Source organism: Lepidochelys kempii, chromosome 3, assembly GCF_965140285.1.
Source record: "Lepidochelys kempii isolate rLepKem1 chromosome 3, rLepKem1.hap1, whole genome shotgun sequence".
Classification (NCBI taxonomy): domain Eukaryota; kingdom Metazoa; phylum Chordata; order Testudines; family Cheloniidae; genus Lepidochelys; species Lepidochelys kempii.
Window position 1 is genome coordinate 95,188,691 of NC_136382.1, and position 19,697 is coordinate 95,208,387.

The window sequence follows — 19,697 nt, forward strand, 5'->3', positions numbered from 1 at the left end:
AGTATTCCTTTGTAATATAATGAATTCAAAGAGGAATGGCCTGTAGCTCAAGGAAAACTGGGAGTTTTATTTATTTTAATTAAATGGAGGCTCTTTTCCCTTAACATTTCTGTTTTCAGAAAACTCAACCAAAAAGGAGTGAGTATAACTGGAGTATAAAACCAAAAGAAACAGCCAGATAAAGAAGAAAAACAAAATTCTGGCACTGCAACCAGGACTTGATCCTACAAAGATATATGCATGTGTTTAATTTTAGAAATGTCAGTAATCTGAAAGGATTCAAAGAGATTTGCATTTGCAGGATTGAGGCCTAATTTGGGATTGTGGTTTTTCTGTGTATTTCTATAATCAGAAAACCACAGTCAAAAGAAGCCGTGTTTGAGTTGTCAGAGTGCAAATCATCATTGAAAAAAAATCTTAACAGAAAACCATGTTCAAATGTCTCAAAACTGGCCAATCTGAATTTTACTGAACTTTCCAAATACATCAGAAGTCACTTTTAGGCTGAGAACAAGCAAGAATCATTCTCCACAAAGGGTCAATGGTTTCCCCAGCAGTTGTGTGTTTCTGAATTAAAGAATTTACAATTAGAGGGTCACAGGGGCTGCTATAATTTACCATTGCTGAACCCCCTTTCTCCATCCCATACACACTGCCAAGTAGTTCTGGATTTCTCTTCTAAACTTTCCTGCCGCAAATGCATTTTTAATAACCCAAAGCCACCAATGTGTGGGGGTTGTTTTGTTTTTTTGTAGTATCTCAAATGCATTTAGAAGAGGGATGGTTCCTGTAGGAACTAGACACTAATGAGTGTCAATATGAATCGAAATCAACAATAGCTGCTAATTCCACTGCAGTTCGGCTCTCTGTACACAAAAGAGTGGGAAGGACTAGATGGGTTGGGGGAAAGGGAGGGCAGGGGGGCGTTTCTCAGCTGCCGAAATATAAATATTCCATTGCAAGAGGCCTGCTGGTGGCCCAAGGAGGGGCAGGGGAGCAGGTGCAGGGGGGAACCGGGGGCATGGGCTGGAGCGATCTGGGGGCTGCTCTGTGGGTTTTTCTCTTTCTCCCGCGGACAGCAAGCAGGGGGAAGGGCGTGAGCGAGAGAGGGGCTGATCTGAGCTGGAGTCACCGGCAGCAGCCGCCTAGGGAGCCCTGATTGACGCAAACCTGCCAGCAGCCGCGCACTGAACACGAGGCAGAGCCGCAGCAGCCGCACAAGAAGCCGCCGGCTTGCTCCAGCCCAACACAAAGGCGGCGGCGGCGGCGGCGGCGCGGAGCCCGCGCTCTCTGCAAGCGGAGCCGCAGCATCGCCCCGGCCAGACACCAGCCGGGCTCCGCCGCAGGTCCTGGGCTCCGGGCTCCGGGCTCGGCGACTCTGCCTCTCCTCCCAGCTGCCTAGCTCCGGGCTTGCCGGCGAGAGGAGCTGCTGTTGCTGATGGATGCCGGGAGGTGCCGCATTGCCTAGGTTTTTGTTTGCCTGGCGAGCTGTCTTCCCAGCCCTTTTTTCCTTGCTGCTAAGTACCGTGCGTTTTGCAAAGCGATTGAATTCAGCCGTCCGGGAGAAGGAGGAGGATGGGCTGGAGACCAGTCCCTCCGAGGCGGCGTGCGGTGCGTGGGAAGACCTGGCTGAGATAAAAAAAAAAAGAAAAATAAATAAAATAATAGAGCGGGGGTGGGGGAAATACAACAACCAGCACCAGATCCTGCGGGTACCATCTGAGATCGCTGTGTACGTAGGTGGGGAGAAGGAAAAAGCCCACCCCAAGCCATAGGCAGTTTTTTTCTGGAGTCCTTGTCTGCGCTCAAGAGGATCTTTAAATATAGACCAGCAAACGAACGACATGTAGCTTTTTTCCTTTTCTTTTTAAATCAAAGAAAAATGCCTCTTAACCATGGCAGTCCTTGGTCTTAAATAAATGGTCCTTCTTTTGGAAAGCAACCTCTACCGGGAACTCTCAGTTTGAGGCACCACCTTTATTTAATTTATTTATTTATTATTATTATTATTTATTATTATTGGTGTTGTTTCTCTAGTGACTGCAGCATCAGGGGTGAGATCACTGTTTGCACGGGGGAGGGATAAAAACCTCATCCCAAATCCAGAGAGAGTCCTTCATCCTGCTTTTTGGACTCGCTCTCTGTGATCATGTGGCTCTTAAAAAACCACCACAACTGCAGCTTTTTATTACACCGATAAAATGCCTACTTAACCAAAGGGGCAAACTTGGGTCTTCTGGGGGAAAGAACCCTCCCCCCTTCCTGGAAACTCTGCTGGGGATCCACTTTATTAATTATTATTACTAGCTGTTGCTGGGCTTCTTCCCATAGTGATTTGCAGCAATAGGGTGTTTGTGTGTGGCGTGGTGTTATTGTTATATTGGCTTTTCTCTCTACAGTGACTGCAGCATCAGGCTATTGGGGTTCTGGGGGAACGGTTATTTGCCAGGTGGAAGAGGGGTCTCATAAGGGACAGGAGCAGCAGGTTGCTGGGGCTAGGGGATACATTCTACAAGGAAGAGGAGCAGCAGGTTGTGGGGAGATTTAGGGAGGGGGGTACATGTTCTAAGGAACAACTGCATCAGCCTTTTGGGGTTGTGTGGGGGTGCATCCTGTAAGGGAAAGGAGCACAGTTAGCAGCGACAGAGGAGGGAGCAGCACTATGACTCATTTGCAGGCAGGTCTGTCCCCAGAGACGCTGGAGAAAGCCCGGCTGGAGCTGAATGAGAACCCGGATACCCTGCACCAGGACATCCAGGAGGTGCGGGACATGGTGATCACTCGGCCAGACATTGGCTTCCTCCGCACAGATGATGCCTTCATTCTACGCTTCCTGAGAGCCAGGAAATTTCAGCACTTCGAGGCATTCCGCCTGCTGGCTCAGTACTTTGAGTACCGGCAGCAGAACCTGGACATGTTCAAGAGCTTCAAGGCCACTGACCCTGGCATCAAGCAGGCACTGAAGGATGGCTTCCCCGGCGGGCTGGCCAACCTTGACCACTATGGAAGGAAGATCCTGGTCCTGTTTGCTGCCAACTGGGACCAGAGCAGGTAAATACTGAGCCCAGACTCTAACACATGCCCCTTCCCACCTGGCTGAGATGCACTCATTCATTAACCCACCCACCGCCATTGGACTGCATATCTTATGGTCCTAAAAGCTCATGCTTCAGGGTTTCAGTTGGCCACCAGCCAGGGTCAGGAAGGGACTCTTCCTCCCAGTGTATTCTGGGTTTTTTTGGGGTGGTGGTAGTTGTATCTCCTTCCTCTGAAGCATCAGGAATGGCCACAGCTAGAGATGAGACTTTGGACAGGGTGAGCAAAGGCTGTGAGATGGCACCAAGCATTTTCTCTCTCAGGTGCTTGGCTGGTTCATGTGCTCAGGGTCTAACTGATCACCATATGTGGTACCTGTAAGGAATTTTCCCCCAGGTCAGATAGGTAGTGACATTGGCGGGCCATCACCTTCTGCAGCGTATGGGTGCAGATCATGTGCCAGGATCATCTGGGTGTATCTTCCTTAATCATTTCCCTGCCATTGCAGGGGCCTTGGACACTGGTGCACCTAAGTCCCTCCTGTGGCACAGAACAGTCTAGTCTCCTTTGGGCTGTAATGCTTTTGGTCTGATTTCAGTTGTTGAGTTTAGCATGTAGGTGCTGAGTGTTGGTGGTGGCCTGTGATATACAGAAGGTTGAGATGATCTGGTGGTCCCTTCTGGCCTTAAACTTTATGACTTTATGATTGAAACCTCCCCCCACCACTGATGAAATCCAGTAGTTACAGGATGATGGGGAGGGCAATAGGGACACACCCTGCTTTACACACAGCAGGACTGGACCGCAGCATGGAGCAGGAAAAAGGAAATAGCGATGACACATTTTGACTTAAAGCTCCCTCTGTGCACTGCCCTGTATATTCAGGGCGGAGGATAGGGACTCCTTTTTCCCTTATTGATGGATTAGGCAAAGGACATGCTCCTTGATTTACATTCCTCTGCCTCTTCCCCAGCTGAAATAATGATGCATTTAAAAGAGGCAAAACAGATAATTTGTCCAACTGGCCTGACAAATATTTATTAGATCTTGTCTCAGCTCCTTTTGCTTAAGCACACAATACATCTCAAGTAATGAAAGAGAGGGCTGCTTGGTAGTGCTCATTTGCATATCAGTAATACCCACAATGCTCTTCCAGCTCAGGGCTAATTCCCATTTCTGAAGAGGAACTGAAAAGTCTGGACGCACATGAAGCTCAGGCTCTGACTACTTTTCCTCAGCCAGAGAAGGCAAGATTAGTTACTGAACCATCTAATTATGTATGTGTCAGACTGATGTTAAACATCTCTTCCCTTCACCTCTCCTACTCTGCATCTGACGGTCTCCTTGGTGAAATTATCAGTGAGATGGGAGGGGTCTTTATACAAGTTTTTTGCCGCAAGGTTTCAAAACTGAATGAGGCTCCAAGGGCCCTAAAACTGACTGTGGTCCGTTCTGGCGTGAGGATGGCTTAGTGAGCTCATGCAAGTGCTGTGTATTATTATCAAGGCCGGGTATGTGAGCAACGGGCAGCGTGTTCTGTGGGGGGGGGGAAATTGGTTTAAAAATGCATCACTGGGGATGCTATACATAATTTCCTTCTGTTATTGGTGGATCACCTATAGCCTTCAAATTACAGGCAGTTTAAACATTGTTTAACTTTCAATACAGATCTATTCATGGATTCCTTAGGTGCGAACTATTTATGGCCCACTCCTGCAAACTATACTCCTGCGAGTAATCTCATTAAAATCACTAAGGTTACCCAAGAGAGCAAGTACTATTGATGTGTGCAAAGGTTGCAGGATCAGGCACTGCCACAATAATAATAATAAATAGTTACGTCACTATAGCTCCTTACCCTGTAACGACAACCTCAAGCCTTTTCTTAAATTAAGAAGCTGGTAATATCCTAAAAGAAAGAGCAAAATGACAGGAATAAGTGGAAGGACATGACAAGTTAGACATCTTTTTGAAGTTGTACTTCTGCTATGATGAAATTCTCTCACCAATCTAGTCTGGCCTGTCTCGAGTATGATCAATTTTCTTCTTCATAATTGCACTCTGGTAAAATAAGTTTTATGTGGAAATACGCAGAGCACTAGTTCTTAGTCAAAGTACAAAAAAATAGCACTTGTTAATCACTTGTTTTTAATGTGGCAAGAGTGGGTTTATTCTCCTGTATTAATAGTGAGATGTGTTCTTATTTGATTTAAATTACATGAGATCATCTGGGAGAATATTAAAAAGACAAAACATAATTACAATTTTATGTAAGTTTAACTGAACACATTATTATTTATATTACAGTCGTAGTGTGACTGAGATACCCCAACTGAGATTGAAATCCCACTGTCCTTGCCCTAAAGAGAGAGTTATTTGTCCACAGGGATAAGACAGACAAAGGGAGGAGAACAAAGGTACAGAAAGGGGAATTGACTTGCTGAAGGTCACACAGCAGGTCAGTGGCAGATCTGGGAATAAAACTTAGATTTCCTGACTCCCAGGCGAGTATCCCATCCAAGGGACTGCACTGCCTCCCCACGAATGCAGCTGACCTGATATTCATTTAGTGCCTGATCCTGAGTGGTGCTATGCACCCGTCTCTCACATTGATTAAGCCCTTAATGCGTTAACAGTACGCAAACCAGTGTGCTTTTTACTTATAACAAGACTTTTCAAAAGCTTCTGTTCAATCAGTGAATTTCCTGCATACTTTCTTGACTAAATTAACAGTGCGCTACAAGCCAATAAATATAATTTATCATATGTGTGCAATTTATTATAGCCAACATATTAACAGTTCCAACTAAAAAGTGACAATTGTTTTTTTAAAATGAATAACAGCCACAGATCAGAGGATTTATATAGCATCAACAGTCATTTATATAGTTCCAATTACCATCAAACCAATTAAAGGACTTAGGAATAGGAAAAGAATGAAACAAAACATTCCTATGAGAAAACAAGCCCATGTGCCAAACAAGACATTACATTCACTAAATTAAAGCAGGGCCTGAAAACTCTACCAGATGCCCTACAGTCTGAAAGACTAAACCAGAAACCTATAAAAAAGATGGGGTGAGGTTCTAGTGCAAGGATTAAGGGGAATGTCTTAGTGAGCAGTCCACCACTTCTCTCAGCAGTTGGGTAGGGAAAAGGTGATGGGATTCCTACCAGGGGCTGTGCCTGGGTTGTACATAGGGCTCAATCTTTCATATTAACTTCTGATTAATATGAGGTATATGATTACATTTGGATAATAGGTGTATAATTTATCTATTTTATGCTTCCAACTGGTTGCTGGAAGGGAGATTGTCTTCTCCTCCCGCACCCCCCAGGCATAGCCTTTTGATTGTTGGGAGCAAGGATCTCTATTATCTTACTCCTTCCAAAAATTTTCTGGCTATTGCAGTGGGTGAGGGCTTTTTTTTTGTATCCTCATCCTCCACTACCCTTTGTGGGTATTTTGGAATATCTTCCTAGATAACTACCACTAATGTTTGCTTCAACTATCACTCAGAGCTTTCCCAAGAATGGCAGAATAAAATTGGCATTATTCCTGTCAGTTTCACAGCTGTCTGCAGGGTTCTGAATATCAGCGGTGAAATTGACCAGACTTGTTAATTTTACTCTGCTGTCCCCTGGGGAAATCTATAAGCTGAATCAAAGGCACTGGAGCGGTCTGTTGAGGACTCAGGAACAAGACACTGCACGGGTTCACATTCAAAAGGCTGTTTTCACAACCACATGGGTTAGAAACTTTTTTAAATGGCAGCTTAAATTCCTCAAACATTAAAGGCTCATCCTACTCTGCGACTCCCTAGTCACCAGATGAGTTAGCAAGTAGATTTTTGAAGCGATGAGTTGAACAAAATGTCAAAATAATTATGCAAATAAATAGTAACACTACTTGGATATTAAGGTCAGTCTATGTGTGAAATAATATATTTTTTTAAAATATGAATTATAATTAATGAAAACACTATAATAGAAGTTTGTTACTCTGGGTATTAATGGCAAATCCAAAAGATCAAAGCTGTAAGATCTTTGGGGCAAAAGCTATACTTCCCTATGCTTTGTACAACGTCTAACACAGTAGGCTTTTTGATCTTGATTGCGGCTTCTGGGTGCTAACACAATAGACATAAAACAAAAGATTTTTAACTTTAGCTGACTTTTATGAGGTCTCCTCTTTTGTCAGTACCCACACCTGTACCCAGATTGACAAGAGTCAAGGAGATCTGAGGCATCTCTTGTAGTTGAGTTGTCTTGCCAAAACCTTCTAAAATTATCTACCATTGTTGGTTAACTAGATACTAGATGCTAGAGACTGAATGAAGTGATTTTTTTTTTGGAGCAGTGACTTTACAAGAGCTTCTTTAATGGAAGCCTTCACCAGCCAGGGTGGACATGATTCTAAAAGGTTGTGGTATGATTATATTCCCAACACATCTAGTACCTCAGGAAGCTACACTGACCTAAACTCAAGTGGAGACCACTTTGCATCCACAGAAGCAGACTGAATCCACACAAAATTTCCTCATAATGGTAGGGACTCACGTCAGCCATAGAGCTAATGCGACATCTCAGAGGAACCAGACTGTCTGCTATTCAAAACAAATGGGAATTAGCTGATGCAAGATTTGACAGATGCTATGGTAAAGGCAAAGAAACTCTACTTTGCTTCCCACATAACTCTGGCATAAGATGTTAAAAACATCTGACATAGGTGATTTGATTTGACATAAGACTTCTGCTACCAGTGATCTAGCTGTCTTCTTTCTAGTTTCAGTTGTTGCATGAGGATGAAGCCAGGGCACAGGATGGTTGCTCTTCTTCCTCCTCCTCTCCACCCCACCCCAACTTCTTGCAAAAAATGCCATATGCACCTAATTCTAAGCAAGGGTTCACATCTGAGAATCCCATGCCAAGAGAGCTGCTTCCTTCCAGCCTATATTGTAGGTGCTGAATTCTGTGAGGGAGTGAAGTTTAGGACACACCCCTCTCCTCAGCATCTCCCATTGGTTGGCTTAGGCAAGGAGCTGCCTAGCTTGCTTGTTTTTTGAATTATATTCTTAGGTATCTGTCTCTCTCCATTCATTGCACATAAAGCCTGGGCGCCTAACTCAGGCCTTGTGTATCTCAGTGATTTCCTAGGTGCCTAAAAATTGGACGTTGTGATGCTTTTTGTGAACCTAGCCCACAGTGTTCATTCAGTACATGATCACCTGTTTCCAGCTTTGTTACTTTTAGCCTAGAAAAACGTATCAGTATTGTATAAATCATGGTTGTATAAATAGGAGGCAATAAATACAGTTACTAGTGAATTCTAGATTATTTAAAAGAATTAGTTACACACTACTAGCTACTGTATGTCATGTGAGAGGCTATATGAAAAAGTGTGACTGTCAGCCATTAATAAAACAGGATTTATTTCTCCAGCAGTGGGGTGCAGGTTAGCTCTAGGTTATTGTAAAGCCATACATCATAGCAAATCAGACACAATGCACATTGCTCACCTGAAACCACTGTCGCAGTAATTGGAAAACTGGGGTCAGAGGAAAATAAAGCACTCAATGTCCCCTCAATAAACAAACACCCTGAAAGCTGAAAGGCCTGGAGGTCAAAATAACTTAATCTGCTGGAGTCTTTGGGTCTTGCTGTGAAGAATGGGCACATGCTACTTAGCACGCACACTGAGCTGGCCAATGGCTGTAACAGTACAGATCGGTGGAATAAAATGATGGCTTCTTTCTTTCACGCTGTACAATGGCAGTAGTTAACAACTAGCAACTGCAACAAATCTCATCTCGTTCCAGTTATATTTTGTGCTAATGCTTGCAGTTGATGCTACTTTTCGTTTTTGCTTTGTGACATTTCTCTAGTTAAACTGAAAGTTATCTGAACACTGCACATGGATCTTAGCAGTACAACCCAGGGGGTAGGATGGGCACCTACGGAGGCTTTTATAAATCCAAGGAAATCAAAGAAATTGTATATAAAAAAATTGTAAAATTGGGGGTACGCAGAACACTAAAATATCAGCCAAGTCTCAAAATTCCCATTAGTTAGCTTTCTTTTTGCATCTCTTTATATAATACTTTTGATGTCAAATTTTTATGTAACTAGAGCTTAATACATTTAGACTAGTGCACCTGTTTTTGAACAATGCTTGACCAGTGCAGCACCAAAGTCAAGGGTTTTTTCATAGGATCTGGGGAGGAAGAAGCATTGATTGGGGCGATGACAAGAAAAGGAGAGAGCAGGCAAGCAATAGGGAGGAAAGGGAGAAAGAAGAAGAGAGAATCAAGAAAGAAAAGGAGTGGTCAGGAAAGAGACAACAATTAATAAAGGGAAAACATAAAACAGGAAAGGGGTGGGGCTGTAAGGAATGAACGTGTGTGTATTTATCAATCTGCAATGAATAGAGGAGACTGAAGAAAGATTGGAATAAGGAGAGAGGATAAAAAGAGGGTAAATGAAATTAGAGAGAGAGAAGGTCAAAATAAATGTAATCCCATGAGAAACACATTTTAGGTTAGCAATACTTAAACAGTTCATTTTGGAGGGCTCTGTCTCAGGAAATGCTTGATCAAATGGCCTCTGAGGTGCACCACAAACTCTACCCGGGCCCCTGAACTGGCCTAACAGTTTTCAAGCTGTTCAGATTTAGAGAGGATTCAAAATTCCTTTTTAAATGGAAACAATGTTGCAATCTGAACTACGGAGCTACTAATGGTTACTCCATAATACATCTTCTAGAGCTGCCCAGGTAAATTAGTCCACAAATATTGCATTATGGATTGAAGAATGTATGGAACAAGAATATTTGACTAGCTTTTGAGGTGGTTGAAAACTGGATGGGGGGGCAGGTTATTCATCCAATGATTTGACTAACAACTACAAAATAGTTATCCAGCTCTACATTCCGTTACATTTCCTAATAAGTCCCTGGAAAATGTTAGGAAATATGCAAAGATAGAATGTTGTTGCATGGGACTTGAATTAGTTTGTTATTGGCTACTGGGTATGTAGCTGCATGATTATGGGTATCCAGTTTTTAAAAAAAAATTGCATGTCTCAGTGGCAAGTAATTTTCTACCAACCACAGTCACACACACTTCAAGTCCAGATGAGAATGGAACATGTGGTATGGTTCATCATATAGCAGGACAAGTCTGTCACAAGCCTGTGACAGGACTTCAGTTTACATGTATTGTGTAGAGTGGACTAGAGATGAAGCTTTATGCAAATAACTCCGTGCTATGTAACAACTGTAATATAGCTCCTTTATTCGTATTTCATTTTATAGAGCTTTTCTGCTTTGACTTTAATACACAACTTGCAATTTGCAACACCTAAGGTTTCTTCTATCATGTTGGATTTAGATTTCTGGGTAGCCTCAGCATTTGCTCAGAGTAAAAACTGTGTTAAGTGGCCTATAATTGGTGCTTAATTTGTAATGAAAGAGGTGCCAGGGCACAAGCTGGGCGGCCAGAGAGCAGTGGCACTGGCTGGGCACCCAGCTCTGTAGGCAGTACCGCTGCCAGCAGCAGCACAGAACTATGGCATGGTATGGTGTAGTGCCACCCTTACTTCTGCACGGCTGCTGGGGGCGGTGCTGCCTTCAGAGCTGGGTGTCAGAGAGTGGCAGCTGCTGGCTGATAGCCCAGGGCTGGGGTTATGAACTGCCAAGCTCACAGATGCCAGAGTTCAGCCCAGCAAAAACTAAGCACTGCCCATAATGGATTTTTCTTTCTTTTGTGATTTTCAGCAATGTAGCTGACTTAAGTAATATAGCAAAATCAAGAAAGAAAGCCCAGTATAGATAAACTATCTTACCCTGGCATTTTGATTATCTCTTATTTTCAGCTAATTTCCTATCAAGGTGGTGTTTTTTTTGTTTGTTTGTTTGTTTTTAAAACATGAACAAGTTCCTGAATGGTTCTAACTTGATTTATTTTATTTCATGGATAAATTGGGTGTCTTCTCCTGATAGCAAGTGAAAGCATTTTCTGGTAGTTCTATCATTGTTCTTCTTCATTGGAGGGAGAAATCCTTGCCTTTTTCAGCTGAGAACCATGAAATTATAAGTTTTATAGGCCAAATTCTGAGACTCATACTCACATTGAGTACCACCTTAATGGGACCTTTTTGTGGAATAAGGTACTATAGAATGTGAGTAAGGGTATCGGAATCTAGCCCTGTAGAATCACCGCTCCTTCAACACTAGGGGTGAAATCCTGACTCCATTAAAGTCAATGGGAATTTTGTCATTGACTTTAGCAGGGTCAGGATTTCACTCTCTGTGTCATGATAGCTTAAGGGTCTGATCCAGCAAACAATATATATGTGGCATTCTGGATCCCTGACAGACTTGCTTTGTAATGGACTAATGTGTTCAGAAGAAATGTTGTCTGTCCCCCTGAATGAAAACAAATCTCCGCAAACCCAGCTCAGCCCACTGGAGACTTGGGCAGCATCTTGGCATTTAATGTAAATGAGCTGCCCACATTCACGTGGGATTGCGTAAACCAAAAGGGTGCCTACCATTTTAAGGATGGCATATTCCCAGTGCATGGCCCCAACGGAAGAGAGAGATGCCCTAGCCATCTTTAAATACCTTATGTACTACAGCTAGTCAGATAACCTTTTTGGTGAACATTTTCATGGAATATTTTCTCTTTTTCATCAAAATTTTAACTTTTCTGATCATCCCTAATACAAGTTAGTGTGCCCGTGGAAGAGTATGCCTGTGCCTCTTCCATTCCCCACCACTGGAAAGGAGTGCGGGACACTCTGTCAAAGTGGAGCTCTCATGCTCCCAAACAAGAGAGCTGCAGCTGCTTCTACAGTAGAAAAAAAGTGGGAGTCTTTTATAGTGCTTGTGCTACCAACAGTGCAATATAGACCGTACTGGGTGTTTTCAAGACCACTTTGATTGGGTGTCCTGCACCCCTTTCCAATGGTGGGTTAGGAGACAACTACATAGGAAGATGCATGATGTCTCAGATTAACATATACATATATCTATCTGTCTGTCTATCTGACACACAGGATTTGATGACATGGTGGTAAAAACTTGGTGCTTGGTCTACTCTGTGGTTTATACTGAGCTTTGGGATAGAGCTGACAACTCAGGTTCCGTTTTTATTTTTAAATGTTTCCTCTTTGACTGAAAGCTCAGTGGTTTGAGCATTGGCCTGCTAAACGCAGGGTTGTGAGTTCAATCCTTGAGGGGCAAAAATTAGGATTGGCCCTGCTTTGAGCAGGGGATTGGACTAGATGACCTCCTGAGGTCTCTTCCAACCCGGATAGTCTATGATATGGCAGTTAGGCTGGGTGGAGTCTATCGCTCAGCTTCTGGAAAGTGGCCAGTTATGGGTGGCTGTGGAATGCTGAAAGTCTCAGCCCTGCAAAGGGATCTGCTGTAGTCAGCTCCTATGGTCATGCAGGGCCCCACTGACTCCAAGAGGACACGTAGGGGTGTAAGAGTCCATGAATAGCTGGTTGAAATGTTTTTGACCATTTTGCATCAAAAAATGGAGTTTCAAAGACTGCCTCCCCCCCCCCCATGGAAAATTTCATTTTATGGAAACTTTTTGTCAAAAAAATAATTTTTTTTGGCAAAAATTGAAAAATTTCACCTTTTGCAATCTTTCATTTGGAAATTATAAGGCAATTCCACTTTTCCCCTTTTAAAAATTTCCAGTGGAAGTAAAGAAAGAGCAAGTAATAAAGTGAGAGAGAGAAATTGGTTTTTTCCCCAGATTTCTCTTATTACCATGCCCGCTTTTTACCAGCGTGGAAAAAAAGGGGGAAAGTTTTAACATATAATAGAGAGTGGGATTTATCTCGACAAAACAACATGAAAGATTTCAAAATGAAAATTTTTCAAAATAAAAAAAATCATGAAAACAATTGAATTAAATGAATAATGTTTAATTTCTTTCAGAAATTTTCATGAAACATGCTTACCATTTTCCCGTTTGTTTTTTGGTTTGCTAGCAGATCTCTTTACAGACCTGGGGCCTTTACCAGTATTGTTCAGCTTGCAGAATAATTACAAGGGAAGAACCCCCTAGCAGCCTACTCTGGAAAGTCCACAGTTTTTGTAGGCCATACTAGGCTGTGACTCAGAGAGACCAAATTTAGGTGGTGAGATCAGCATGGAATTATCATTTCTATTGCATGTTTATTTATATAGGAATCTTTATATTTATGTGTGTGTGAAATACATCATTATATTCTATTTCTAGATGCAGCGTGTACACATTGTGCAATCTCTCTGTACTAAAATTTAATGTGTACCGTAGCAGAAGAAAATGATCATCAGATTCTAAACTGAGTATTGAAACTGCCTTGCTAGGGGGTAAAAGTACTCAGAAGGTGATTAATTAAATCTTAATAGGCTGACATTGCCTTTAACCAGAGATGTTCCAAAGCAGTGGTGTGTTTCTTTTTTTGTTTTCATGAAGAGACTCTTTTGTTGTGCTTTGAAAATTCTACAGTGTACTTTATGGATCTGAGAGTAAACAATAATGAGAGAGAGAGGTGTTGAAATTCCCTTTTGTTAGCAGTTGAAGACTGGGGAGTTGTAATCTCTACCTTTGGAAAGTTATGCCAGGGAACATTGGGTGCATGTTTGTAGTGTCGGACTGTAATGATCTTCCATGCAGCTATGATCTTAAAACAATAGAAGTTGCACAGATCTTACAGTGTATACATTTGATAAATGGGAAAATAATTAAGCAGATCAGAAGGTTGTCACTTTCTATGGGAAAATTTACATTTGTTTTGGCAGTTTATATTTTTGCTGCTTATATTTGATAGCTGATTTTATCCAAGGTTACCTATATGGTAAATATAAAATCAAAATCCATCCTTTGGTTTACGTTTGATAAATAACATGAGAGGAAATGATTAGAAGTTTTTTATCTCATGTTTTTGCATGCCCTCATCATTCCCTTCTGGTTAGCCTAACCCAGTTCACCCTCTATTATCGACAGGTACACACTGGTGGATATTTTGCGTGCCATACTTCTTTCTTTAGAAGCCATGATTGAAGACCCTGAACTTCAAGTGAATGGATTTGTTTTGATTATAGACTGGAGCAACTTCACCTTTAAGCAGGCCTCCAAACTCACACCAAGCATGCTGAGATTAGCTATAGAAGGCCTTCAGGTAAGGTTTCCTTTTTCACTCCTTACTCTATTTCCTTGGCTCCAGGTTGAAAACCTGCATATTCAAAACAAACAAAAGAGGCACATTTGTTTAAAATAGGGACATTTTCGCCTTTTGAGATAATCGGGTTGCCTCATCATTTTAGACAGCACTAATGAACTCTTGGTCTGCCCTGGCTCCCACAACAGGAGTTTTGTCATTGACTTCAACGGCAGTAGAATCATGCCCTAGTACTTGGTCCTGCAAGGTGCAGGGCACTCTGGTTTCACATCTGACTTCACTGGGACTGTGCCCTGGCTTAAAGTTAAGCAGGTGCTTAAGTATTTTTTGGATCAGGATCCAAAGTGCTCGGCGCATTGGAGAATTGAGACCCTAAATATTTACTGTAATTTACAGCTGCTATAGATGCTGATCATTTTAGAGCATTATACTTGGCCCAGAGACCTTGTGAAGGATACTACACAACTGCCAGTTGTTTTCTGTGGTCTTTAATGACTGTTAAAATGAAAAACTGTAATCTGTGAAATAATTGCTCCCTTGAACGTAAGCAGGAATCTTTATGGAAAAATACCTATGATTCACCCTTGTGGCAGTGTGCTTTGCTTTTATAAGGCCATATATTCCTTTTCTTTGTTTTTTTCTGATTTTAATTATTTAAACATTTTCATTACTTATATAAAACAAGAGAACAACCTTATCTTTGCATTTTACTCACTTGGATATTGCTAGCTTTGCAGGAACTGTGTAGTGCTGGGTCAAGTTTTGATCTAATTCTTGAAATGCCTTAACCAGAGCTCAGTCTACTACCACATTGGTGAATGGTGAGAGCTGAGAGACTGTGATCCTGATTTTCCCCTCACTTACTCTGGTGGAGCTCCCTGGTCTTGACTGGAATGCAACAGTGTAAGTGAGAGGACAATCAAGCCCCATATATGAAACAGTGAGCTAAAATGAACAGTCTGTGTGTAAGCTGGGCTGCGAGGACAAAGAGCAAAGATGCAGGTTGGGTTGTTATGCTTTGAACAGAAATCACATAAAGTGACTCTGTGGCACAAGGTATTTGAGAGACTAAGGGCACCGTGTGTGTTTTATTTGTGTGGGGGTTTTCCTCTTGTTTTTGGAAAGTTTGGATTTAGTATGTGATTTTTATTTTGCAATATCAATCAGCATTTGAAATAATTACGGGGGACAACTAATGAGATAACAGGAATGGGAGTGAGGTCATAGGGCTAAACGAAGGGAACCTGACAGGGACACCAAGCAGAGAACCCCGGACAGTGCCCACTGCTTCTTGAAGGTGTCAAGGGAGCCAGCGGACGCCGCCCAGAGGAACTCTTTCCGGATGCGTGAACGGAATGAGGAGCGGAAATAGGCCCCACAGTTGTAGCAAACCCCATCAGCCAGCCTTCTCTCCCTGGTTTTGTAGATGGCCATTTTGGCCAGGGCTAGGAGGAGGTTGACAAGGAGGTCCCGCGATTTTGTGGGGCCATGGATAGGGAGTGTGTAGATGAACAGGTGAGGGGAAAAGTGCAACCAAAAACGTAATAGGATATCCAAGAGGAGCCGGAATAGGGGCTGCAACCTGGCACACTCCAGGTACAAGTGCACCAGGGTCTTCCTCACGCCGCAAAAGGGGCAGGTGTCTGGGAGGGGAGTGAACTGCGCCAAGTACACTCCCGTGCTCACAGCTCCATGAAGGATCCGCCAGCTGATGTCCCCAGTGGGCCTCGGAACCAGGGTGGAGTGTAGGCTGGCCCACCGGGGTTCCTCACCCTCCAGAGGTGGCAAGAGGTCCTGCCATTTTGTGTCAGGGCGGGACGCAAGGGTGAGGACGTGAAGAGTGTGGCGCTCGAGGACGTGAAGAGTGTGGCAGGTATTTTCTTGGCGCAGTCCAGAACCAAACCGGCTGCAAGTCATGCAGCTGGCTCGCGGTAAAGGGGTGGGATGGCCTGGCAGGTCCATGGGGCAGGAGCCCGATGAAAAGGTCCGTAGGGCCTAGAGTGGAGGGTGGGCTAGGCATGTCCTCTCGCAGGACCCAGTCAAGGAAGACCTGAGCAGTGGGCGGTAAAGCGGCCCTCACCTCCTGAAGTACGCGCTGGGGAGTGTGAGGCATGGAGAGCCCCATGCGCCGAGCGAGCGTCAGGGGATGCAGCCAGTCTCTCCAGTCGTAGTCCAGGAGGTCTTTGACTCTGGTGAGGAGGGAGTGAGAGGCAGGCATCATCCCCATTTTAATCACTCTTTACCTGTGTTTCCCATCTATAAAGTCAAAAGTTCCCATTAATTTTGCATGCCCAATATAACATGCCTATGATCTGATTTTTTTCAGACAACTTAACATTTAACTCAATTCAGATGTTTTGTAACTTCTGAATGCTTGACTTTGCAACATTATTAATGTGTTTTAACATTTTTGGGGGTGAAATTTCTTAGGTTTTAAAAAATCAGACTGAAAAACCCCCAAAAGTCCATCACAGAGCATTATAAGAACACCCTTATCGGTCATCAACAAGGTTGGAACCTTTAGATCTACCACATAGCTTCTTCCTTAAACACCTCTTCACTTTCCACCCTTACGCTGCCACAACGTCTAACTGGATTGTAACGGGGTGGCTTGCCGTTGGGCTGGAGAGCCTGGGGCTAAGCCAGCCCTGGTTACAGGCTGAGCCCCACCTGAGATGAATCAGGTGATTCAAATTTAAAAGGCAGCTGGAAGCAGTAAGAGGGTTGCATGGTTGGGAGAAGTAGCTGGGATGTCTGGAGGCATGACAGTAATCTCAGGAAATGGGGCTGTGGAGCTGGAACTGATGAATGACTTTGTGTTTGTTTTGGGACTTTTGAGTTCTGTTTTTGACGAAGTGTGCTGCCAGCCTGCTTAAGGGTAAACTAATGGATTTTGGGCTGAGAAGGTGACTGGAAGCTGAGTGAGTTCTTAAAGGGGCCCTGCTGAAGGGGAAATAGAACTGGTGGTGGCCAAGGTGCTACATGGTATCTAACACCGCGGACTCCAAGAAATACAATTTCATTCATAATATAGCACTTTGCTGACTCCTGGCATAGGTATGTTATGGTGTTAATTAATTGTCTTCTATGCTCTATCTGTTTGCGTGGCTCTCTTGCCTTATCAGCGCTGTTATGTTGTGGTCACACCAGTTATAGACACAGTTGTATGCTTTAATAATTTTCCAAGGACCAGTGAGACCACAGAATTACTGATCTGAATGTCAGGTGCTGCTTATAGCCTATGTACGCAATGAGATTAGAACGTGTTGAAATTCAATATCTTTAGTCAGTCAGGAGAAGCCATGCCTTCTCAGTAACAAACTTGCAGTCTGGGTTTCCCTTTCTTACAGTATGTGGCCTGGTTGACATTTTTATTTATAGATATTTCTATTTGTATGATTTTTTTTTCCTGTTAGAAAAAAAAATGAGTACTTTGCACAATTGTGACCAGGTGACCTAGTGAAATCTAGGAAGTCTGCGTTACAAAAATAGGCCAGCTTTAGTGTACAAGGTCTCTAACAGCAAATGAAACATCTATGCCACCCATTTGGTGGTGATACCCAGGTACTAAGTTGCATTTGTCACCAACTTTTCGCCACGTACCTACCCTCAACTCATTCCTCTGGTCTATTACTAATGCTCCAAATTTCTGAGAAGCTTTCAGAATGCCACCATTCTTTTTAGAGATAAGGTGGGTGAGGTAATATTTCTTGTTAGGCTAACTTCTGTTGGTGAGAGAGATGATTTCAAGCAACACAGAACTCTTCTTCATGTCTGAGAAAGGTAATAAGTGTCACAGCTAAATACAAGATCAAACAGTTTAGCCTAAGTAGAACAGGAGTACTTGTGGCACCTCAGAGACTAACAAATTTATTTGAGCATAAGCTTTCATGGGCTAAAGCCCACTTCATTGGATGCATACAGTGGAAAATACAGTGGGATGATTTTACATACACAGAGAACATGAAACAATGGGTGTTACCATACACACTATAATGCGAGTGATCAGTTAAGGTGAGCTATTACCAGCAGGAGAGAAAAAAAAACCTTTTTGTAGTGATAATCAAGATGGGCCATTTCCCGCAGTTGACAAGAACATGTGAGGAACAGTGGCAGGGGGGTGGGGAGGGGGAGAATAAACATGGGGAAATAGTTTTATTTTGTGTAATGACACATCCACTCCCAGTTTTTATTCAAGCCTAATTTAATGGTGGGAATAGAATGAAATGTGTCTGATTTGATAAAGGGGTGAGCTGTTGGCTATGATAGGGTTCCTCAGGAACAACCCTTATCTTAGTCAAAGCACATCGGTACATGATAGGCATGTTCACTATGTAGCTACTCCCCACCCCCTTGAACTCCCATCCAAAAGTGGGTATGCCGCCCTACATTCATTCTAAGCGTCTATAAAATAGCTTAGTAAATTAAGAATCAGAGCCAAGGCTAGAACCCACATTAGTTAGCTGCACAGTCAGTGTGTAACCCACAGGGCCTCCCAGCCAAGCTGTTGAAGCTTTCTGATCCTTAATTACAATATCTAAAACTGTAGTAGCTAATAACACTTTTCCATCTGTAGCTCTCAAAGTACTTGGCAAAGGTGAGTCAACATTGTCACAGCTGGCCTAATGAAGTGCAGACACCTGAACCAATTTGTATGAGAGGCAATAAGCTAAGTCTGCAATACCAACTTGGAGCCAAGTTTCCTAAGTGACTTGTCACAACTTAGCTACTGCCAGTTCCTTCACTGCATCATCCAGAAAACATACCTAAGCAGACTTCCCCTTAGGCTCTGGTGGCACTTGGGAGGTGGGGTGAGAGGAATTCAAGAGGAAGCAGCATTTTACCTGGAGTTTCCTTTTTATTTATGAAAAGTAGTCTTGGCTTGTCGGAAGCCCATGAAAATATTCTGTTGCCATGGCTCTTCATCAGCTGTACTGCCAGAGAACAATGTCAATTGTTCAAACAATACGAATATTGGAAACATTTCATACTTCTTGCACTTGAAAACTACCTCTACATTAGCCAATGTTAAGCTCTAACCATGTTTCACTTCTCTGATTGAACAAATTAAAACCGAGATTGCCTAGGCTGAATAATGTTAGCAAACAAATGGCGCTGATTAGGCCATCAAGTTCACATTTCATTGAGGTGGATGGGGTGCTGCCGGTATTGGAAGAAGAAGTCCTTATGGTTCAGGCTTAGGGCTGGGAAACAAGAGCAGGGAGTATATTCCTGGCTGTGCCACTGAATTCCCAGGTAACCTCTGCCAATTCAACAAAGCACTTTAGCATGAGCTTCTGACCTTCCTGACCATACAGAATTATTTCCTGCATTATAGTTTCTGGTGTCTTGATTTTAGAAGGCCAAAGTAGAGCTGGGGGGAAAAAATGGGAAAGTGTCTCCAGAATAGCCAATAGACTAGTGTTTTGGGTACTCACCTGGGATGTGGGAGAACCCAGAATCAAGCTCCTGCTCTT

At 43.0% G+C, this 19,697-nt stretch overlaps 1 protein-coding gene across 4 annotated transcripts in view; it reads left to right on the plus strand.

Moving 5' to 3' along the window:
- Positions 1-1,024: 1,024 nt before the first annotated feature.
- CLVS2 (clavesin 2) overlaps positions 1,025-19,697 on the plus strand; it is a 54,599-nt gene continuing 35,926 nt past the window's right edge. Inside the window, exons 1-3 of one of the 4 annotated variants that reach the window (XR_012158040.1) lie at positions 1,025-1,611; positions 2,678-3,051; positions 14,046-14,220. Coding sequence is in view for 3 of the 4 variants with exons in the window: in XM_073337199.2 (XP_073193300.1) it covers positions 1,576-1,611; positions 2,678-3,051; positions 14,046-14,220 (585 nt within the window). In the remaining variant the exon portion in view is untranslated. Of the gene's footprint in view, positions 3,052-14,045; positions 14,221-19,697 lie in introns of all 4 variants that reach the window. The other 3 variants (XM_073337199.2, XM_073337196.2, XM_073337197.2) reach the window with 3 other exon arrangements.